Source organism: Acartia tonsa, chromosome 3, assembly GCF_053477335.1.
Source record: "Acartia tonsa isolate MP-2025a chromosome 3, ASM5347733v1, whole genome shotgun sequence".
In the NCBI taxonomy this organism is placed as follows: domain Eukaryota; kingdom Metazoa; phylum Arthropoda; class Copepoda; order Calanoida; family Acartiidae; genus Acartia; species Acartia tonsa.
In genome coordinates, this window is record NC_137262.1 from 57,767,270 (window position 1) to 57,791,753 (window position 24,484).

At 32.5% G+C, this 24,484-nt stretch overlaps 1 protein-coding gene and 1 long non-coding RNA gene across 2 annotated transcripts; both read left to right on the forward strand.

Annotated features, from left to right (window-relative positions):
- Positions 1 to 819: 819 nt before the first annotated feature.
- On the forward strand, positions 820 to 3,117 carry LOC145314658 (uncharacterized). The gene is made up of 2 exons (XR_013877834.1): positions 820 to 912; positions 1,293 to 3,117. It is a non-coding gene; the product is annotated as an uncharacterized LOC145314658 (long non-coding RNA).
- LOC145314656 (uncharacterized) lies at positions 3,114 to 22,343 on the forward strand. The gene is made up of 17 exons (XM_080154663.1): positions 3,114 to 3,169; positions 3,392 to 3,478; positions 3,612 to 3,747; positions 4,240 to 4,291; positions 4,483 to 4,594; positions 5,057 to 5,226; positions 5,694 to 5,940; positions 7,630 to 7,737; positions 8,419 to 8,507; positions 8,962 to 9,064; positions 9,165 to 9,259; positions 9,430 to 9,514; positions 16,908 to 17,011; positions 17,845 to 17,908; positions 18,303 to 18,375; positions 18,671 to 18,843; positions 20,727 to 22,343. Exons 2-17 carry the CDS (start codon positions 3,392 to 3,394, stop codon positions 20,802 to 20,804), a joined length of 1,776 nt encoding a protein of 591 aa, XP_080010789.1. The 5' UTR covers positions 3,114 to 3,169; the 3' UTR covers positions 20,805 to 22,343.
- The last annotated feature ends 2,141 nt before the right edge of the window (positions 22,344 to 24,484 follow it).

The window sequence follows — 24,484 nt, forward strand, 5'->3', positions numbered from 1 at the left end:
ACTCTTTAAACAGAAAAAAACGACCAGAAAAAAATATACTTAACGCACCGGACTTTTTCCTATGATATAACATAATCATATAAAACTTTATTTATACTTCAGTTAATTTGCTTATAATTTTTAAAAATAATTTGAAAAAATAGCTTAAATAAAAATCTTTATCCAAAAGAGTTTAAATAAAAATCTTAGAATATTTAATTTTTATACGAAGAACGTAAAAAAGTAATCAAATACTGCGAAATAATCATGTTTTGGATAAAAAATCATAAATATTTTTATTTAGAAAATCTGTTTTGTAAACATTGCGCAAATGTCCCGTAGTATTAGAAATTATAAAGGTCGTCTTACTATTTTGGACAAAATATACTTGGACAAAAATTCCTTTGAAAAAAAACATTCAAATGACCTAATACTTCTCTATAAACCACCAATCTTGTAATAAAAATATTACACAACAAATCTAAATATTTCTTTTACAAAAGCCTTAAAATTACCAAAAAGATGAGTTTTCAAGAAAAGTGGCAAAATTAAAGAGGGGAAAAATATCATAGAGTTCTTATTAATTAAACAAAGACGACTTTTAGTAAAAATATATTTACTCGGCATACAAACCATGTAAATAAATAAAAGGAGTATTTTATTATTTTGTAAAAAAAAACAATTTCTTTAAAATAATAGATTTTATTTATATAAAATATGTTCAAAAATAATCTTATTGTAAGTGTTAAAGTCCCTTCAACCCTATTTTACTTCCTATTTTTTTTATTACAATGTGAACTTTATACGACATTGTGTATTTATTTGAAATATATTTTTTTCAGATTTACACGGTGATACTTTTGTTGTTTGAACAGTATCAGAGCTATGAATGGAAACAATGATAAATAAACATTTAAAGTTTTAATATTTGAGGTAGGTATTTTTAGATACAGTATAAAATTATTAATTTAATTCCTAAGGATCCCTTAAAGTTATGCTGTTTCTCCCCTAAAATGATATTAAACCGTCCATTGAAATACACCATAAGACACTTTACTTAATGTTGAATAAATTGGTCAGAGGATAGCGAGATCCTTCAAAAAGGACAAACATACATTTACTTACTTATTTTGCAACATTCATTTTGAACAAATATTTTATATAAAAAGAAATAGTTGAAAATGAATATATCTATTGTGTCTTCCCTTGTGGTATAGCTTTTTTCCTCTAAGTCGTAAGGGATATTGTGCTTTTTAAAAAACAAAATATAAAGACTTTAAAAGGTTTATTGGAATTAAAATATTATTTTTCAGGAGCCCAGAATCAGTTTACAGTGCAGTGTAAGAGAGAGTTTAGAATCATCATGTTGACCTGTGAATTTTGCAATAAAGAATTTATAAAGAAAAATGTTTACGAAGACCACAGAAGGATACATACCGGTGAAAAGCCTTTTTCATGCGATACATGTGGAAAGGCATTTCCAAGGAAAGATACGTTAAGAACTCACCAAAAGACCCACACGGGCGAGAAGCCTCATGCTTGTGAGGTGTGTAATAAGGCATTTATGATGGTAAGTAGTTTGAATCAACACATGAGATTACATACAGGGGACGACACTTACCAATGTGATATATGCCAGAAGACATTTACTAAAGGTTGTAACTTGGCCGTTCACAGATTGATTCATACAGGTGAAAAGCCATTTCCTTGTGATTTTTGCGGTAAGGCTTTTCCAACCAATGGTGATTTGAGCAGGCATAGAAAAAGACTTCATACAGGTGATTTGCCTCATACATGTGATGTTTGTCAAAAAGGATTTCTAACTTTGTATGAATTAAATAGACATAGTAAGACTCATTCAGGCGATAGGCCATTCTTGTGCGTACTTTGTTACAAACCATTTGCATCAAATGGAATATTGAATGCTCACATGAAAACACACGGGGGTTATAAACAATTCTCATGTGATATATGCAAGAAACCTTGTAGGGACAAGTCTGACTTGAATAGACATAATAAATCACTAACGCATCAAAAGATGGTGGAAGAAGCAAAGAAAGTAGAATCGTCTGCCACTTCTTTTAATTTTGTTGATTGTGGTGAAGTTTCTATTAAGGAAGAAATACTTGATGAAGGTCCTTGTAAAGAAAATGAGTCAGAAATTAATGGTAATATCGATACATCCTCTAATTTCGTAATTTGTGGAGGTGATATAGTTAAACAGGAGATTATAGAGGAAGAATTTAATGATACAGAACCTAATATTAATGTTAAGAATAAATCAAAAAATAATATTGTAGAAAAACCTTTCTTGTGTGTTGTATGCCACAAAGATTTTTTCTTTCAAATCGACTTGACTTCTCACATGAAAATACACGAAGGGAAGCCATTTACTTGTGATTTTTGTAATAAAACATTTAAGAAAAATAGTGATTTGACAAGACACAGTAAGACTCATACAGGTGAAAAGCCATATTCTTGTGCTCTATGCTATAAATCTTTTACACTAAGCAATCACCTGACGTCACACATGAAAACCCACTCTGGTGAAAAGCCATTCAAATGTGAATTATGCAATAAACCATGTAGAGACAGAGGTGATCTTAACAGACATAGTAAGTCAGTTACACATCTGAAGATGGTTGAAGCTGCAAATAATTACGTAACCCCAATTGAGAATAACAATGGAGAAACCTATACTGAAGATCCTACAATGGATGATAAAGAATTTACTAATATTCCAGTAGAATGTAATATTCAAATCAATGAAGACGAAAACTTCACTGAAAAAGAATCTATATCCAACAATTTTGAATATGATTTAGATGTCAAAAAATAACTTGAGTAATGAAACTTGAGTAATGAGCATTTCGATAAAATCATGTTTAAGAACACACACAGTGGAGGAGCACTCTTGTATGTATTTCAAAAGGCTGCTATTGAAAAAATATATTATTCTAATTTTGTTATTTGTTGTGGAGAAATTATTAAGCATGAGATTTTAGAAGAAGAAATCCAATATACAGACAATGAACATTTTTTTAATGAATAATAATGTTAAATTATAAAAATAATATTAGTAAAGATACCAATTTATAAAAAACATCAATACAAATTATGTTCTATAATATTTTCAGATGTAACTAAATTCCTGTGATATCAAAATTTACATACAAATTTACATTTAAAGGTAAGTTCTATGATTCTTTAATATCCATGCTATTTTTTACGTTTGTCAGTCAGTTCGACTTCAATTTAAAAACTATATACCTACCTAATTACATGCTCTTTTGAATTAGCATTATTTTTTTATTGTCTGGATAAAAACAGTCATTAGCAGTTTAAATATCTTGGTTATATTTTTTTTATGTTGTTAGCAAAAATAAACATATATGTAGTTTCCCTACTTAAGATGAGTTCGAGCGGAGACAAGTTGAGTTGGGGTTGTTTTGAGCAGACTGTAGACAAAGGAATACTCCCTTGGGATGTAACTGTACAGGTATGGGTTTTAATTTCATAGGACCATTCTTTGACAAAAACATTCTATAGATATTTCTATTGCATTTCGAATTCTGTAAGAAAGTTAGTTAACATTTAAAAAATCAAGTTATAATGACTACATGTTTGTTTAGGTGATAAACTCTAAGAAACTGGACTACCCTAAAGGCCCCATATATCGTCTGATTTTATGGGATGGTGTCAAGACTTACAAGAATGCTCTCCTCTTTACATCTGATCAACCTGAACCAACAAACTTCTCAATTATCAAGGAATGAATACTTTAAATTTTTAATTAAGGATGAAATGATAAATTTTAAAATCATTTTTGTTTATTGTTGATGACAATAAGTTTTTACATCGCTGGTTTTAAGTTTTTGCTTACCTAATATCGAGGCTATTCTATAATTAGAAATGTTCGTCTGTCTGTAAGTTTGAAACCTCATGTGGCCAACTTGAATTTCTTTGCTGCTATTTAAGATAGACGGCTGAATTATTCGTGGAGAATCCATATTATATAACATTGTCCTTCTAGTATGTAAATAACTTACTTGGTCTGTCAGTCATACTACAAACTACATAATATAAAAGTTTCAATTTATAGCTACTACATAGCTATCTGAGTTATTTATATCTATCCTTGATTTTTGTGCTTCGCAAATTTAAAGATGTTGTCGTTCTTGTTTTTGTTGTGAGCCTGCAATTACAACAGTCCATGCTTTATTTAACTTTAGTAATATAAAATATTTATTTATGTTTGGTAGATTGGTACAGAAACAGAGCCGGAGGGAACGCAAGAAAGTGTCATAACAAAGTGAGTTTCACTTTGAAAATTACATTTATTGACAGTTTATAAGTTATTCTTTTTTTATTGAGTCAGGAGATATTGGACTGCGAATTATTCTGACTCTCAAAATATTTATAATTACGATTAGATGCCTCTAGGTGTGTAGCCTCTAGTATAATACATTATTTTAAATCTTGACAACAATTTTCCTTTCTTAGGATTATTGACGAAGACTACGCCTACCAATTTTTTCATTACAACCTGGTCAAAGATGGAATATATGTAAATACATGGATCGATATATCCGATGCCGAACAAGATTTAGATGACAGGAATGTTTTAATTTTGGTAGATTTCTGTAAAAAAAACTTCTCATCTTTTGTTATAATAATTGGTATTCTAAACCAGCTTATATCAATAACGAAATAAATTAGAAAAAAATATCGAAATCTATACATGGTTTTCAGCTGCCGTTGGGGGGGGGGGGGGCAACATATAATAAAATTGTCGACCTCTCCATTTGCCCCCCAAATATTATTTAAGATTTATTTCGCTTGTTGGTAATACCTTACACCTGATTTTAAAGCATTGGTTTTCTAAAAACATGTAAATCAAAGAAGAAAAATTGTTGAAAAGAGTTATTGTATTCAATTTATATTGACTGTATTTTTGCCTATTATTTTCTTTTCTGCGAGCATGTTTAGACAGTAGATACCTTACCTACTTATAATATTTTAACTGAGCTTAAAAGTGTGTAAATGAAATATCACAAATAAAACCAAACGAACTTTTAGTGTATATTCATTAAATTCCACGCTGAATTCTCAATCCGCGAATGGCAGAACGGCCTTGGAAGCGGCTGCAGCTTCGCCTACGAAGTCAGCTGCAAACATGACCTTACCCCGCACGCCCCTGAATCAGAAGAATAGCAATACAGCATCTCCTCCATACCTACAACCAAGGTAAATAAGTTTTGTTTGTCTTAAAAGATCTTAGAAACGTGCCGTTTTCCCTTATAATGGCTTATTAAGCACATGAACCCTATTCATTAATTTTGAATTAAATTGTAAATAATGGCGAATTGGGTAGTTTTTGTTCGTTTGTGTATTAATTTAGGTTAGATCATATTGTGTAATGTGTATTGGGTCTTACTTAAATTTTTATCCTCAATTTTCTTATGCCTTAAGATCTTTTAAGAGATCATTATTGATAAAAAGAGGTAGGTAATCTTTATAAATATTCAACTAATATGATAAAATGCATAGGTACAACATTTACTGTTATTTATATACCTAATTGTTTTAACTAAAGTTCGAAACTTATACAAATTTTCCCTTGTCTCTAATAGCGAATCTACTCTAGAATTTGCGAGAAATTTATCAATATTTTTCTATTTCTTTAATTAAACATCAAAAACACTTAACTTCAGGTATCATTCACGAACCGGCGGAACAAGTACCCAGAGCGGCGGCACATTAACGGATCCAACTGCTGCCAACGGATGTGAACCATTGCAACGGCCTAATATTAGCTCGGTGAAAAGGAACCTGTCCGAATCATTTCCGCCGGAAAAAGAAAGAGCAAATACTATAGACGGGGCCGGAGCTGCAAAGTCGGAGAATGCAACTCATGTGGTTGCAAGTTTGAATCCCATGATGTTTAAATACAGTGTCAAGGTAGATCCCTGTTTTTTCGGGACGTTGCCATTCCTGCAACTGGCAGAAATACAGTGGATGTATTGTTGTCAAAATTGTTTGTCTGGATGTAAATTCGACAGTCATTTGCTATATATCGAAGGTATGCTGACAAATGTACATCTAACACAGGCATTTAAACATCTAAACTTTTTTTATATGCCATAAAAACAATAATAAACAATAGTAAACTGTATAGTAGATATTTATAATACAAGAATATACATAATTAATATATTAGATTATGGCTAAATGTTTGAAATCTTTATTCTATAATTTAATCCCTTTTCCCTGTTTACCCTTTTCACCACCAAAATCATGACCACATAACAACAATTTGTACAATATTTTATTCATATATTAAACTCTATTGGTGGTGAAATTGTAAATATATATATACCTATACTAAGAATTAATGGCCTTGATTGAGTCTTTAATATTTATGGAGTAGGCGTGAAATTGGCAACGTTTTTATCTTAGCTTTAAATATAGCTACAGTTTTAAAAATTTATGTTTTTTTTAAGATTAAGAAGCTTTCTAACTTGAATCAGTTTTACTGCTTTTTAACCTCTTAATTTAATAATCATTGTTTTTAAACTTAAAATGGCCCTTATTTTTGTATTTTATTTCAGAAAACGTTCATATTACTCTTAGATAAATTTCATATAGGAGTTTTTAAAACATTAATTTTCAGTGATAGGGGTCCAAATCAGTTACTGGTCGAAGCAGCTGTGGCTGTTGTCGGTCAGCATAAAAGAGTGTCGTGTCTTTACAAAAAAAATAATATGTAGTTGAAATAAACTTAAGTATAAAATTTAAAGTCTTAGGTAAGGACTTTAGCATACATTAATGACAAATCTGCAGTGTGGATTATTATGTCATACAACAATAATGACAATATACATAAAATGGAAATCAGTGATGATTTTTGTGTACCCATTGGTAGAATTATGACGAGATCAATGTGTTGGTCATCACAATCATCTGTAAAAATTCAATTTGGAAGATTTTAAACATTTAACTACAATTTTAATATAATATTTATGCATGTTCTTGTATTGATAAATGTCTACTATACAGTTCAATATTGTTTATTATTAATTAAAATGTATAGGATGTATTTATGACATATAAAAAAGTTTAGATGTGAAATTGGCAGAAAACAGATGTAAAATTGACAATTTTTGATGTTTAAATAAATGCCTGTGTTAGATGTATTTATGGCGGTTACTTTAGGTATGGCGGTATTTTTGGCAGAGTTTTTTACATTTTGACAAAAACACATCTAGCTGTATTTCTGCCAGTTGCAGGAACGCCATATACCCCATTTATCATCAATGCATGAAAATAATTTTACACTTCTGTGAAACAATAAAGATTAGGTATTTATTTAACATTTTTGTATGGAAATAAACAAACAACATAAAGTCCACATGAAAGAGTGGGGGGGGGGGGGCAGGTTAAAGGGTAAAATTTATATATTTTTAGAATTGGATAGTATACCTACCTACATATTATCCTTATATAAAAAGTAGTAGGCTGTCTTTTTTTTGTTTGTAGCTTAAGATTTTGATAACCTCAATTAAGTAGTCAATGTACCTAATATTTTAGTATAAATTGCTTTCTGTATTTCTTTTTTTATTTTGAAAATTGATAATGAAATGTTTTTAGGTACTAGTTAGTGAGAAATCTGAGCTGATGGACATCCAATCTTCGCGATGGAAGGGAATGAAATGCAAAGCTAAATTATCTGACCAGTCAGGAGATATCATAATAAAGGTTCAGCTTATACCAACAATAAAATTAATTCAAGAAAAAGTCATGAAACCTGTATGTGTTTTTCAGCTGTCGTTGGGGGGCAACACATAGTATAATTGACAACCTTTCCATCTGCCTCCTCAATATTATTTTAGATTTATTTCGCTTGTTGGTTATACCTTATTCCTGAAAAGGGTTAGTCTAGCTTAAACATTGTATATAATCAATGCATAGCTTCCCTGAATGAATTATGCAGAGAATGTGATAACCTTCTGTATACGTGTTACAGCTTCTGAATCTCACTTGGTTAACTTGAGCAAGTGATAGCTTCAACAACCCACCCAACCCCCCCCCTTCCTATCAACCCAAATAAATTTTACCTAAAAAATTTACACCCATAATATACCAAATTACTTTAGTATTTTGTTGGAACAAAGATTATAAGGCATTCAACTTAACTGTGTTCTCATAATTGCTAAGGATTAAAACAAGGATGACAATATCCATAATAAGTGAAGCATAAAACATGTAAGGATGTATAAAAAAAAAAACAGAATAACATAGTAACATGCGAATGCTAATAAATCAATTGAATTAAGGAAAGAAGTTACAGCCGTTTATCTTGAATAGGAGCCGAGAAAATAACGTTTCCCCTATTTTATGTTTAACGGACAGACAGACTAAAACCAATTATGTATTCAGGGTTTCGATGGTGGTGCTGAAGCACTGCACAAAGAACTAAACTATGGATCTACCTATATCATTACTGGAGCTCAAGTCAAACCAATATGGTAGGTCTTTAAAAGCTAAACTCTTTTACATTTTTAAGGTTCCCTTCAGGACGTCCATCTTTAATCGATAATATTATTGTACATTTAATCGTGCTATAGATTTCAAACCTTGCATATTGATTCCTGTAAGGATATGGTTCGATTATAGATCCTTTTAATGTTTTAGATAGTTTCAAAAATGTTTTTACCTAGGTTCTGATAGTTTATTATATTGTCTAATTTTTAGAATAGTGATTTCTGGACCAAAGGATTATTGTTATAAATAAATTGAAGATGTTGTAGCAAAGTCAATATTTTTAAAAAGATATTTTGCGACTTAAAAATTTGTATAGATTTTGATTCTTTCATATTTAAAGCGATATTACTTGGAATCTTTCTTTTTAAAGTTGAAGGGGAGGGTGTAAATACAGGAATCTCATAATATTAAAGAATAAAACGTAAATAAATTAATTAGGGATTCAAGATACGACAATACTGGACATAATTACGAGCTTATATGGACAAAATTCACCAAAGTAACGGAGCCCTTCAAACACTCAGCCATCATGCTAAACTATGTATGTATATGATTTTAAATCAATATTAAATTAGAAATATTAAAATATAGTTGATTCTAATATATTATTATAAAGTTAACATGAAATTATGTTACTTCAGGATAAAATTCGGCCAAAAAAGAACACTGAATGTTTCACCCCTTCCCATGAACCTTCGCAAATGAGAATTATCTCTGTTCCTTCTGGACTTACAAGGTAAATAAGCAGACATTCTCTACAGGTTGTACAAGCAGAGAACAATGAAACCAAAAAAGAAAAGAAACCCATATAGATCATTCATTTAATATTTAACATAGTTACATAGAAACAATTTTCAAACATTAAGATAAAAGATTTCGTCATTTCTTCTAATGCATTTTGTTTAGATATAACCGAGAAATTCAGACAAGAGATGTTTTGTTTGTGAATGACTTGTTCTGCAAAGTAACGGATTTATACCTTTATAACAAGGTTAGCTAAAGAAACAGCTTATAGTGCCTATAAAACAAGGATGAGCTCATCCATAAAAGCGAAGCTCTGAAATGGTAGGGCAAACAAACATTAAAACATAAATAGAATATTAAGACATAATTCTAAACAAAAATAAAATTGTCTTAAATACAGGATACTGTTCCAGGTCATGCTTACATTTTTAGAACTTGTAGATATGCTTTGCTTATAACATTGTACCTTGTGGTATTAGGAATCAGTATTCCACAAATTAGAAATATAGGATAAATGTAACAAACGGCATGGAGACATTCATCTTATGTCTTATGTTATCAGAGCATCAGATCTGGGCCTCCTGGCATGGAGACAGCCATCTTATAGCTAATAATATCTATATGTATAGTTACACCATGAGTTATCAGAGTCTGGACTAACAGAACATCAGATCTGGGCCTCCTGGCATGGAGACAGCCATCTTATAGCTAATAATATCTATATGCAGGGCGACCACTGTTTATACTATTTATACTATATAGGATGAATTTGGATACTATATCATACTATATGACAAAAATTTACTATATAATATCACCTTTATTTGATCAAAATTTACTATATATACTATACTAGAGGCCGCGTTCTAAAATATCACGCGATTGGCTAGATTTATTCAATGTTTTATTTACTTTCTATTGGTTTTTCAATATAAAATACGATCTATAAGATACCCGTATATTTTTACGTAGACCTCTTTTAGTTTCAGATATAGCAAACCCCCCTTTTTTTCCCCTTCCAATCAGGATTTCAAAGGTCATCCCCCCTACTCTACCCGTTGTATTACTGCAAAATATATTCAACAAATCGATAATAACTATTTGGATGGAGCAACATATTTTCTCCTACTCTAATCCTTTTTATCCCATCTCCTACTCTCCTACTGGAGGAAAGTACTAATAAATAAATGAGAACTAAAGTCGTAACATAAATTTACGACAATAATTTCACTGTCATAATATCCGTGTTTATTATTTCCATTATGTAAAAATTCTGCTCACTAAACCTCCGTGTTTAACACAACATGTTCAATTCCAATTGAAGTAATAAATAAATAAGTATACTAAGATTTAAACAAAAATCATTCCTCACATTTTTAAAAAGATTCTTTAGTTATGAGTTATTGTATATGATATTTTACAGATTTTTTATTTATGAGTTTGCAAGTATTTGAAATATACAAACTTATTTATTACCACTGTTGGAATTCATTCTCAGAGAGAGAGAGAGAGAGAGAGAGAGAGAGAGAGAGAGGGAGAGGGGGGTAATGCACGCAAGACTTAAATTTGACATTACAATAACTTATCTTCAATAGTGTAGGAGTTAACGTTTTTGAAATTGAATCAGAAAATACCGAGATAAAATCTACCTATGTTAATATTTTACAATCCTTAAAATAAAGTAAAAGGATGTGTGTATATTTGTTTGTTTATCTGCACCAAAGGATCTCGCTAACCGATGAGCTGATCGATTCTCCTTAATAGGGCAGCATCGCTCATAAATCCTGAGAGTTTTATAACTATTTTGGGAATGGGTACCACCACCTTCCCAAGAGAATTCGCCCCTAGAAAAAAATACCTACAATTTTTTTTTTACTTTTTTTTATGAATTTTAATTTAAAAATGGGTTTTGGGATTTAACTCTCCCCTCCTCAAGTGCCCCTAGAGGCCTTCTGGGGGCGTAGCCTATAATATAAAGTAGTAAGAGTTATTGTCTATAGCAAAGGATCTCACAACTGCTGAACCGATATGGCTCTCCTTTAAATTGAAGCTTCTTACAGGTCATGAGATGGTTTTAGGCTGTTTTCTTTTTATAAAAAAAAGTCTGGGTATGGTATTAGGCTATTTTTCTGCCCTTCCATATACCTTTGAATATAGATCCCATAAATGCTGGGGGCGCATCGGCTAGTTTTAATTAGAGAGAGGAACGGAACAAAAGGGGTTTTGTACATAATAGTTAAATTTTAACTTGTAAATTCCAGTCTTCTTTGGTGTAGGGGTTACTGTGCAATTGTTGAGTTAAGAAGGTTGCGAGTTCAAATCCACCTATTTAATATTTTTACAATTTGAGAGAGAGAGAAAGTGGTAATGTACGCTTGACTTAAATTTTACTGTTTTATACCTATTCCGTGCTAGTTGGAAGGTTTCGAGTTCAACTCCATTTCAGCTAATATTTTTTTTTGATTAGAGAGAGAAATGTTTATGAAAATGATTATGTTGTCTTTTTTTCGCTATCCTATTATATAAAGTAGTAAGCGTTTTTTGTCTGTCCCGAAGGATAACCGCTAAACCGATATTGTTCTCCTTTAAAGTGAAGCTTCTTATAGGTCCTGGAAAGGTTTTAAACTATTTTTGTGCAGGGTGTCTTCACCCCCTCCCCCAAAAATATTTTTACTCTTCTGAAACTGAAATTGAAAATGGGAAGATGTTGATTTTTCCCCTTCCAACCTTAAGTGCCCCTAGAGGTTTCTAGGGGCGTAGCCACTAGTACTTATATAAAAAATCACTACAATTTTATTGTACCGCTGTGGTCTTGGGGCAAATTTTTACGTAACCTATCTCAGAATTCCAGTTCAAATCCCGGCAAGTAACTTAAAAGATTGTAGCTATCATCCATATAATAAAGTAGCAGGATGTTTGTTTGGCTCTCTGTTTGTTTGTTTGTACTAAGGAATCTCACTAACTACTGAAACGATATAGTTCTCCTTTACAGGAAAGCTTATCATAGTTCCTGGGAAGGTTTGTAACTATTTTGAGAGAGAGTTCCACCACCCTCCTAAGAATAAATTAAAACCAATTTTTGAGCCCGTGCCTTCGACATTTCATGACTAATTCAACTGGCTTTGATCTTACAATTGTATATATTTATATCCGCGAAAAGCTGTTTATAATACAATGCATACCTCCATACTCAATGTTTTTCTCATTTTTTTGTATATCCTTAAATTTTTTGGAAAAATTCCTTTCTTTTTTAGTCTGGTGGTTAGCGTCAAAGTGTTGTATTACAATGGTTGCAGGATCTAGGCCGTGCAGGAAAAATTATTATTTTATTGTGGGATAATTGACATCAAGTTGTTCTTTCCTTTAAAAATACATATAACAGTAATGCTTTGAAACTGATTAATGTTTGTTGGATTAAAACCGGTTCTCAGCCATACTGAAAAATTATGTGCAGAGTGAGGGAGAGAGAGTGTTTTATTATATACCTAAATTTTCGTTTAAAAATTCAAGTCTTCTTTAGTGTATGGGTTATCGTGCTATGGTATGGATATGTAGATTGCAGGTTCAACTCCTCCTACGTTAAAATTTTACAATTAGAGAGAGGGAGAGAGAGTATTGTATGGTATACCTTAATTTTCGTTCACAAAATCTTGTCTTTTTTAGTGTATGGGTTATCGTGCTAGGGTATGGATAGGAAGATTGCAGGTTCAACTCCTCTAATGTTAATGTTTTACAATTGGAGAGGGAGAGAGAGTATTTTATTGTATACCTAAATTTTCATTTACAAAGTCTAGTCTTCTTTTGTGTATGGGTTATCGTGAGAGAGAGAGAGAGAGAGAGAGAGAGAGAGAGAGAGAGAGAGAGAGAGAGAGAAGAGAGTATTGTATTCTAAACTTAAATTTTTATGCATAATATCATATCTTCATTAGTGTAGGGGTTATCATGCTGGGGTATTGACAGGAAAGTTTTACAATTAGAGAGAGAGAGTATTGTATCCTACATTTTAATTTTTATGTACAAAATCTTGTCTTCTTTACTGTAGGGGTTATTGTGCTAGGGTATGGATAGGAAGATTGCAGGTTCAACACCTTCAATTTTAAAGTTTTACAATTAGAGAGAGAGAGAGAAAGTATTGTATTCTATACTTAAATTTTCATGCATAATATCATGTCTTCATTAGTGTAGGGGTTATCATGCTAGGGTATAGACAGGAAGATGGTAGGTTCAACTCCTCCAAAGTTAAAGTTTAACAATGAGAGGGAGAGAGAGTATTTTATAGTATACTAAAATTTTCATGCACCAAATCTTGTCTTCTTTGGTGTAGGGGTTAGCGTGTTAGTGAATGGATAGGAAGATTGCAGGTTCAACTCCTCTAATGTTAAAGTTTTACAATTTTATCAATTGTCATGATATCTACTCTCTAAACAAATTATAAAAAAAGCTTTTTTTATATTTTAAGTGACTGTTGTGATAATGTAATTTTTACTTTTACCAAATATTACTTGTTGTCTCAGACATTAAAATTTATATTCAGTGTATGGATAGCTTCGAACTCACAACCTTCCTACTGGAGCCTCACCTCTACCCCTGAGCTAAGATGACATACATAAATGTCGTTGAAATTTTAAAGTATACAATAATAAATAAGTTTTTGTGTACATTGTCTTTTTTCACCACTGAGAATTGGTCTCCTCCATAGCTCATTTATAGAATGTTGGTTTCCTTATCCGTGAGTACCGGGTTCGATTCTCTCCGAGAGGGGCGGGGTTTTTGTTAATGTTAAAAATTGGAGGAATTTATAGAATAAAAGTTGTCGCAAATATAGGTATTGAATAATATTACATTTATATAACAAAAAACGAATATTGTCAGTTTTGCGTTTTTTAAGGTGCGTTTTGTCTTATTTTCACAGTAGGGTTTCTCCTATTTCTAGCCCCTGCAGGGGGGGCTCTAGTCTTACAGGGTAACCAATAACCTTTATCTTACCTAACCTAACCTTCAATAACCTATCAAAAGATATTGTGATAAGACAAAAATGCATAAAGCTCTACAGTAAGAAAGAGATGAAGAAAATCCATCAAAATATATTATTGTTTGTGATTGTGATTTAAATAACAGTTTTTTTTTCATCATAGAATTAACTTAAAGTGGAGGGGGATGTTTTGCCACTTTCACTTACTCCATGATTATTAGGCTAGGTATTAATTTGAGACTAAAGGTTATTTGGGATAAAAGTTTACCTTTGGGTAGTAGTTCACTAATATTGATTCATTTTTTGGATAGGTCTCAGGTTCAGGTGCTGCAGGCTGGAAGGTGGTTTCTGGAAAGGTAAAAAAATTTAAATTTTGTTTGAAGAGTTAGAGATCAACTTATTAAACAAAATACCTATGCACCTTTTTGGATTTTATTAACATACTTATCCGAAGAAAAAATTAAAATAGGCCTCCAAGTTCTGGTCCTGCAGGCCTCCAGGTCCACTCTGGACAGGTAAAAAATCAAATTTCTTATTTTAGGAGTTAGAGGTCTACTTGTAAAACAGAATATGTACCTTTTTGGATGTTACTAATAATTTTGAAGAAAAAATTCAAATCGACCTCCAAGTTCAGGTCTTGCAGGCCTCAAGGTCCACTCTGGACAGGTAAACAATCAAATTCCTTTTATGACGAGTTAGAGGTCAATTTATATAACAGAATATGAATTTATTTAGATAATATTAACATATCGGGCTCCAAGTTCAGGTTCACTCAGGACAGCTAAAATATTAAAATTTCTTATTTGAAGAGATAAGAGATCAGAATATGCATCTATTTGGATGTTTTTAACATATCTGAAGAACGAATTAAAATTGTCCATCAAGTTCAGGTCCTGTAGGCCTTCAGGTCTTCTCTGGAGTCTTCTCTGGAGGCCTGCAGCACCTGTATCTGGAGAGCAGTTTTATTTTTCATCAGTTATGTAAATACTAAATAACGTCTAAAAAGATGCTTGTGGAGTTTTAAAAACTAACCTTTAACTCTATAAATAGGAAATTTTGATTTTTACCTGTCCAGAGTCCACCTGGAGGCCTGCAGCACATTAACCTGGAGGTAAATTGTCATTTTTTCTTTAAACACATAAATAACATCTAAAAAGATGCAGTTGTATTTTTCTTCAGTTATGTAAATACTAAATAACGTCTAAAAAGATGCTTGTGGTTTTTAAAAAACTAACCTCCAACTTCTTAAATAAAAAAATTTTAATTTATACCTGTCCAGAGTCCACCTGGAGGCCTGCAGCACCTAAACCTGGAGCTGGAGGCTAAATTTTTTTCCTTCAAATATATAAATAACATCCAAATATAACCTGTTTTTTTAACAAAATACCATTATCTGTTCAAATAAGAAGTTTGATTTTTACCTGTCCAAAGTCCACCTGAGGCTCTGCATCACCTGAACCTGGAGCCTAAATGTCATTTTTTCCTCAAATATGTAAAAAAAACCATCCAATTAGATGCATACTTTGTTTAAAATTTGACCTCTAACTCTAAGAAATTTGAATTTTACCTTTCCAAAGTAGACCTGGAGGACTGCATGACCAGAACATGGTGGTCGATTTGAATTTTTTATTCATTAATGTTAATAACACCCAAAAAGATGCATGTTCTGCTTCATAAGTTGACCTCTAACTCTTCAATTAAAAAATTGATTTATAACCTGTCCAGAGTTGACCTGGAGGCCTTCAAGGCCAGAACTTGGAGACCTATTTTAATTTTTTCTTTAGATATGTTAATAACATCAAAAAAGATGCATATTTTGTTTAATAAGTTGATCTCTAACTTTTCAAACAGAAATTTTAATTTTTTTTACTTGTTCAGAAACCAGCAAGCCTGCAGCACCTGAACCTGGAGAAGACCTATCCAAAAATGATTAAATATACGTGAAATACTACCCAAAAGTAAACTTTTATCCCAAATAACCTATAGTCTCACATTAATACCTAGCCTAATAATCACAGATTAAGTGAAAGTGCCAAAACCTCCTCCCCCCCCCCCCTTATATGTGAAATTGATTTGATAACAGCTTTGCTTTGAGTTATTATTAAATGATGTATATATACTATGTATTACTAAATAATTCAAAGTCTATATCATACTATATGTGTGAAAAAAAATATACTATATATACTATATGGATAAAAAAAATATACTATAAAAATACTAGGTATATTTTTTTTGTTTTGGAGTGGTCGCCCTGTATATGTATACCAGGGGCGTCCAAGCTTTTTTTTTGGGGGGTAAAAATTTTTAAGGGGGGGTTAATTCGTTTTTTTTTTGGGGGGGGGGTAAGCCGCAAAATTTTATTACCCCCCCAAAATTTTTACCCCGGGGGTAAAATTTGCTTGGGGGGGGGGGGGGTAATTACCCCCCTGAAATCTGTTGGCAGGGGTAAATTTATTTTATCTATATGTATAGTTACACCATGAGTCTGGACTAACAGAACATCAGATCTGGGCCTCCTGGCATGGAGACAGTCATCTTATAGCCAATAATATCTATATGTATAGTTACACCATGAGTTATCAGAGTCTGGACTAACAGAACATCAGATCTGGGCCTCCTGGCATGGAGACAGCCATCTTATAGCTAATAATATCTATATGTATAGTTACACCATGAGTTATCAGAGTCTGGACTAACAGAACATCAGATCTGGGCCTCCTGGCATGGAAACAGTCATCTTATAGCCAATAACCGCTCAGACTGGAAAAGGTAAGTTTATTTTTGATACAGCAAAGTGGAATGAAAAAATAAATGAAAAGATAAAAAAAAAAGAAAAGGTACCCAAGTAAATAAATTATTTAAGGAAATAAAAAAGAAAATTTTGAGGCATAGGTATTCAGTAAATGTATATTTAGTCAGGGAGTAAGGGAGGGGACAATGGATCGAAAATTCAATTTTAAGAGTCTCAGACTTTGGGTACTGGCGTAAAGGGAATGTGCACGAATTCGGCAGTTTCTGACTGAATTTGGGTACTAGCGCATCAATGACCCTCTAAATAGCTGAGTTAGTTTTGAATATTGCAGACAGAAAATTTTTTTTATTGATGGCTGGTTTTAACAAATATTTTTCCCAAGAAAATGTCATTTCATGTATAGAAACTCTACTGTGATATTTATATATTAAAAATCTAAGAACCCCTTAAAATTGTGTTTTAAATTATATTACCCTATACAATTTTGGTCATATTTTCTGAATAAATCTGGTTTTCATTGCTTTTCAGCGAAAACTCTTAAATTGAATTAATTACCCATTGTCCCCTCCCTTACTCCCTGATATTTAGTAGTAGTGTTCAAGATTGACCCAGATTAGAATGCCATTTCTCGTATTCATTAGTAACCGATTAATATCCGTTGGATTAGAACCGGTTCTCATCCATACGAAAAAAAATGTCTAGCATCGTATTCTATCCAGTTTTATACGAACATAAAAATATAAAATCATAAGATTAAAACTAGTTTTAATCTTATAATTGTACATTTTATATCCACGGAAAGCTGTTTATAATGCGATGCGTGAAATAACTATTATTTAATTTTTCACAGGTATTGTCCAACCTTTCATATGGTCCTGGATAAAATAGCTGATTATTTCAACATGGACATTAAGGTAAGCATATCTATAATACAAAGTAGAACGATTTCTATCTGTCCGTCTGTCTGAAGCTTAAGATCTCAGTAACCACTAAACCGATTGGGCTCTACTCTTCAGGGATAATACCTACTGGTCCTGTGATGGTTTTAAGCAATTTTCTTTGTGTGGGGGGGGGGGGGGAGACACTGTAAAATTGTTTACTTCTTGGGGCGACGCTCCTAGAGGCTATGGGCGAAGCCGCTAGTTTTTAAATAAAGGAATGAATTGAAGGTTCCAAGTTAATTTTTCTTCTGCATATCTTTATTGCTAATCCATTTCTACCAAATTCTACGTAAATATTTTCAGGTTCAGTACTGCAATTACCTTAACTCGTTATATGCACTTTCCTAGATTTCTGTTTTTATTTTAGGCTACAAGATTAAACTTTTACAGAGATTCCACGGAATGGAAACCATTTCATCATGATGCTCACGCTTTGAAAGGTAGTTTTTTCGTATTTTTAAAAATTTAGTAGGTATGTTTTTCAACCTATTTAAAAAAAATACACTATTCTACCACATGGAGATATATTTTGATTTTAGCAATCATTTTCAATTCATTTTGTTTCTTGTAGAATTTAATCTAGCAATATTTGCTTGGTCGTTTAGATTAAATTAAAAAATACATGAACATGAAAAAAGGAACAATGTTTGCATTTCATCTAACAGGATATGGACCCTATTTTTTCTTTTTCTTGACTAATATTTTTAAGTTTAATAACTAATATTTACTTTTTAGAGGAAATGGCTGCGCAATCAAACCTTACCGTGGCTGTCTCCTTTGGACTGGAGCGTGAGGTGGCATTCGAGCACACCGAGGACAGGACTGTTATCTCGTGTCCCCAGCCGAACGGGTCAGCCTACGTGTTTGCCAGGGATGTCAATATAATCTGGCGTCATGGTATCTTACAGGTTTGTTGATATGTACATTTTATAGGCGGTTTCCCTCAAAAGGACTAGTTGAGCATAAAAAAAACCGCCCCACTCCTCTTAGGTTATTTAAAATTAATTAAAAATAAGTGGGGGGATGTAGTTTTTGTGTTAGTCTGTTAGGTTAGGTTGTATTGTTGTTGTTGTTTGTAGCCAGGTCAGGAAGCAGATAAATTTAGTTACAATATTCCAAGAAATTCTGCGCTCTTTTTGGGCTGCGTCCAGAGGTCAGTTGGTGATAAAATAGAGGGTTTGAAAGTACAGTTAAAAAGATGCTCAGTTGTGTGGTCCGCTATGTTACAATCTGGGCATCGTATGCTCTTTGAAGTGTCGAATCTTGAAATTGTTGACTGCAGAAAAGTGCTGTATCCTGATCTTAATTGGGCTAGTGTGCTCCTCATCTGTCTTGAAAGTGTTTTTTCTTCCTGAATATTAATTGCAGGGGGTCGTGTATTTAAAACTTTATTTACAGGATACTTATTTCTGCAGTCTTCTGTTCGACCGGTGGACCATCTCTGAGGTAGGGTTCCACATGAGGGAGGTGGTTGATGATGGTGTTCCTCATGTTCCTGGGCATGGATGGTTTATGCAGCAGGTGGTGATTGGGATGAATTGGGCGGTGCATGGAGAGTAGGTACTGGTTGGTAAGCATTTCATTGTGTTCCTTCACCGGGAGAAGATTAGTTTCTTGGTGAAGGTGGCTGACCTGAGTCAGCTTGATGCAACCAGTTGCTACTCTCAGAGCGTTGTTCTGTGCTCTTTGCAACTCGCTCCAATTCGTTGCGCAGAGATGGTGTCCAAACCGGTGCCCCATAGTTTAGAACTGATCTTCCTATGGCCTTGTAAGTGTTTACAATCGTCTCCTTTGACTTACCCCAGTCAGTCCCTGACAAGCACTTCAGCACGTTGTTGCGCTGGGTCACGTTCTTCTTGGTGGCGATGGCGTTCTGCCCGAAGTTGAGCATCGGGTCAAAGGTGACTCCAAGGATCTTAGGGTGCTTGACAGTCGGCACATCTTTGCCCTTGATGATGATGGGTAGGGTCGTGCTTACTTCATTGCTGAAGGTTGTGAAGATGGTTGCCGTGGATTTCTCTGGAGAGATTTCCATACTGCGTTCCTTGAACCAGTTGACTAGTTGGTCAAGGTAGGGGTTGATTTCATGACAAATTTTGTCAATAGTCGGCCCCGAGTTGAGTACCTGGCAGTCATCAGCATAGGATATTAGTTTGATGTTACCGGGTGGTGCTGGTAGGGTTCTCATGTAGAGGTTGAAAAGGAGTGGTGACAGTACTCCTCCCTGAGGTACTCCTTGTCTGACAACCCTGTATTTACTCTTGCAGTTGCGGAAGACAGTATATTGCTGTCTGCCTCGGAGGTAGCTGCAGAGAAACTTGATGAGGGTGTCGGACAACTCGGTTGTATTCGGGTTGGCTCGCAGCGGTAGGGCCCACCGCAGGGGTTGGTAATGAAGATAAAACAAAATATTTCAATATTTTTAAAAAGTGAGGAGGTTAGGAGTGTCTTTGCTCGCAAGTCACTTTGAGGGAAAGCACCAAGAATTCTTTTTATGCATTAAATTATAAAGTTTACAAATAGTACCGTTAGTACGAGTATTTTTTAAATAAAAAAATACTTTAATTATAAGAATGTTAAACGTTCCAAAATTTGGTAGGTATGCACATTTTGGTATGAAACGGGTAGAATTTTTTTCATTTCATCCAAATAATTTTTGTTTAACTTTGTCTCTCTTGTTAGTCACAGAGTGGCTATAATCTTTATTTAAAGCAATTTTTAAGTTTCTATTAGGCTTATTGGAGAGTTTGATGCACAGTTTAATATTCTTTACAGATATTCTATAATTTAGATGCCCCCCGAGAAGAAGGTGAAGGAGGGAAGAATATCTGTTATTGCCTGGGGGTGGACACAACAGAGGGATGTGTAGCTACGCTCCTGACTCAAACATTCAAAGAAAAACTGTTTTGCTTCCAAAATTTTAGCTAATCCATCAATTGTTTTGTATAATATATGATGCAGACACAGATTTCTTTTTATTGAAGTCATTATGATTATTAAAAGGCAAAATTGTTTTCTTCCAGTTTAATACTTCTTTTAAAAAGAAAATAAATTTATATTAACTAATAATGTAGAATTGATCAAGCAATAATATGCCTAAGAGGGGGGGAAGTTTTGACACATTTGCGGAAACAGTGAGTATCTGCTTTATCTTTGGACTGTGAGGTTAGGTTATTAGGGATAAAATCATTCTTATATGATAAATTTTCCCAAGTTTTAAGATTTTTTGGATAGGACTCCAGGTTCAGGAGCTGTAGGCCTCCAAGTGTTCTCTGGACAGGTAAAAATGAAGAGTGAGAGGTCAACTTATAAAACAAAATATGCATCTTTTTTCTTCAAATATGTAAATAACATTTAAAAATATGCATATTTTGTTTTATAAGTTGACCTCTAACTCTTCAAAAAAAAATTTAATTTTATTCTTGCCTGTCCAGATACCACCTGGAGGCCTGCAGCCCCTGAACCTGGAGGCCTTCAGCTCCTGAACCTGGAGGCCTATCCAAAAAATCTTAAAACTTGGGAATATTTATCACATAAGAATGATTTTATCCCTAATAACCTATTCTCTCAGTCCAAAAATAAAGCCTATACTCACTGTTTACGCAAATGTGTCAAAACTTCCCCCCCTCTTATTAATTAAATATCTATACCTAGTGAATTTTTTGACCTAGATGGTTTTTACCTAATCTAAAATGTTATTTTACTGACCTGGTGAATTAAATGATAATTTTATAGTCAAAAAAACATTGAAAATGTTAAATTAATTTAGAAAATGACTTTTTGTACATATAATAATGATTTAAATGTCTAATCCTAATTAATTTTATAAGAAATAAGACAAAATAATTGTCACTACTTCATATGTATCAAATTATGTATCTGATATTAAAATCTTATTCGTTGTACTATAATAAGAAAAAAAAGATGATAACATATAACATTATTGTAAAATGTATATAATAACATATAAAAGTTTTAAAAAAATGTAATAGGTATATACCATATATTATGTAAATTTACACCTAAATTTGTTAATAAAATTTATCTTCTGTAACAAAAGAAAATTTTCATTTAATTCTGAAAAAGTAATTTATTATATAACTTTGAACATGCAACTTTCATCTTGAATATATTAGACGAACAGGACAAAAGCCAGTGGATAGATTTTGAGAACATAGAAATTTTAAAAAAATTAAATAGAAAAAAATCTGCAAGAATAAGATAAGCAAGAGAAAAATTTTATATTAGTAAATTGAACCATTGTTAAATCGTAAAACTTGATTTAAAATTGAGTTCCAATTGTTTTTTAAGTTATTTTTGATTATTTTTTCTGGTTACACAGCTGGTTTGACCGCCTCCCCTCAATTATTTGTTTGGTTTCAATAAAGTAAAAAATATATATACAGTAGCTATGATTTTATTTTTTATGATATATTTAACCAAGGGGGGGGGGGGAAGTTTGTACACTTATAGGAAATGAAATTCAGTATCAAAGTTTGGGAGGGACGTGTGGGCTTGTGTTTATAGTTATCAACCTAATTCTTTTTGTAAAATCTTTTATATGACTGGATGTACACGGAAAACTTTGAAAATTGAATTTCGGTACTTTCCTTCTAGGGGCTAGTGGAGCAAAAGACCCCCAAAAACACTAAAAATATTAGTTCTGACCTTATTTTTAGAGATATCAACCTGATTTTTTTAATGAAAACTTTTTAAAAATAACTGAATTTAGTAACCATTACACATTTCATTTTGGGACTTTCCTTCTAGGGGCTTGTGGAGCAAGAGACCCCCCAAAACTAAGAATAGGAGTTCTGAGCTTATTTTTGAAGATAACAACCTGATTTTTTTAAAAAAAACTTTTTAAAAATAACTGAACTAAGTAACCATTACACATTTCATTTTGGGATTTTCCTCTTAGGGGCTTGTGGAGCAAAAGACCCCCCAAAACTAAGAAAAGGAGTTATGAGCTTATTTTTGTAGATATCAACCTGATTTTTTTAAAGAAAACTTTTTTGAAATAACTGAACTATGTAACCATTACACATTTCATTTGGGACTTTCCTTCTAGGGGCTTGAGGAGCAAAAAACCCTCAAAACTAAGAATAGGAGTTCTGAGCTTATTTTTAAAGATATCAACCTAATTTTTTTTTATAGAAAACTTTTTCAAAATAACTGATCTAAGTGACCATAACACACTTCATTTTAGAACTTTCCTTTTAGGGGCTTGTGGAGCAAGAAACCCCCCAAAACACTAAAAATATGAGTTCTGAGCTTATTTTTAAAGATATCAACCTGATTTTTTTCAAAGAAAACTCTTTTAACATAATTGAACTAAGTAACTATTACACATTTTATTTTGGGGCTTTACTTTTAGGGGCTAGTGGAGCAAAAGACCCCCAAAACTAAAAATATTAGTTTTGAGCTTATTTTTAAAGATATCAACTAGATTTTTTAAACAAAACTTTATTAAAATAACTGATCTAAGTAACCATTACACCTTTAATTTTGAGACTTTTCTTCTTGCGGCTTGTGGAGCAAAAAAAAAACTAAAAAAAGGAGTTATGAGCTTATTTTTAAAAATATCAACCTGATTTTTTAAAGAAAACTTTTTGAACGTAACCATACTAAGTAACCATTACACATTTCATTTTGGGAATTTCCGTCTAGCGGCTTGTGGAGCAAAAGACCCCCCCCCAAAACACTAAAATATGAGTTTTGAGCTTATTTTTAAAGATATCTGCATGATCTTTAAAAATCTGTTGTGGCTACGTGATTCAGTTATGTGAAAAAAGTTTTCCTTAAAAAATCAGGTTGATATCTTTAAAAATAAGCTCAGAACTAATATTTTTAGTTTGTGGGGGTCTTTTGCTCCACTAGCCCCTAGAAAGAAAGTCCCAAAATTAATTCTGTAAAGGTTACTTTGTTTGATTATTTTAAAAAGTTCTTTAAAAAAATCAGGTTGATATCTTTAAAAATAAGCTCAAAACTCCTTTTTTTAGTTTTGTAGGGTCTTTTGCTCCACAAGCCCCTAGAAGGAAAGTCCCAAAATAAAATGTGTAATGGTTACTTAGTTCAGTTATTTTTAAAAAGTTTTCTTTAAAAAATCAGGTTGATATCTTCAAAAATAAGCTCAGAACTCCTAATTTTAATTTCGTGGGGTCTTTTGCTCCACAAGCCCCTAGAAGTAAGTCTCAAAATAAAATGTGTAATGGTCACTTAAATCAGTTATTTTTTAAAAGGTTTTTTTAAAAAAAAATCAGGCTGACATCTTTAAATATAAGCTCAGAACTCCAATTCTTAGTTTTGGGGGGTCTCTTGCTCCACAAGCTCCTAGAAGGAAAGCCCCAAAATGAAATGTGTTATGGTCACTTAGATCAGTTATTTAAAAAAAATTTCTTAAGCAAAATCAGGTTGATATCTTTTTAAAAAAGCTCAGAACTCCTATTTTTAGTTTTTGGGGGTCTTTTGCTCCACAAGCCCCTAGAAGGAAAGTCCCAAAATAAAATGTGTAATGGTTACTTAGTTCAGTTATTTTTAAAAAGTTTT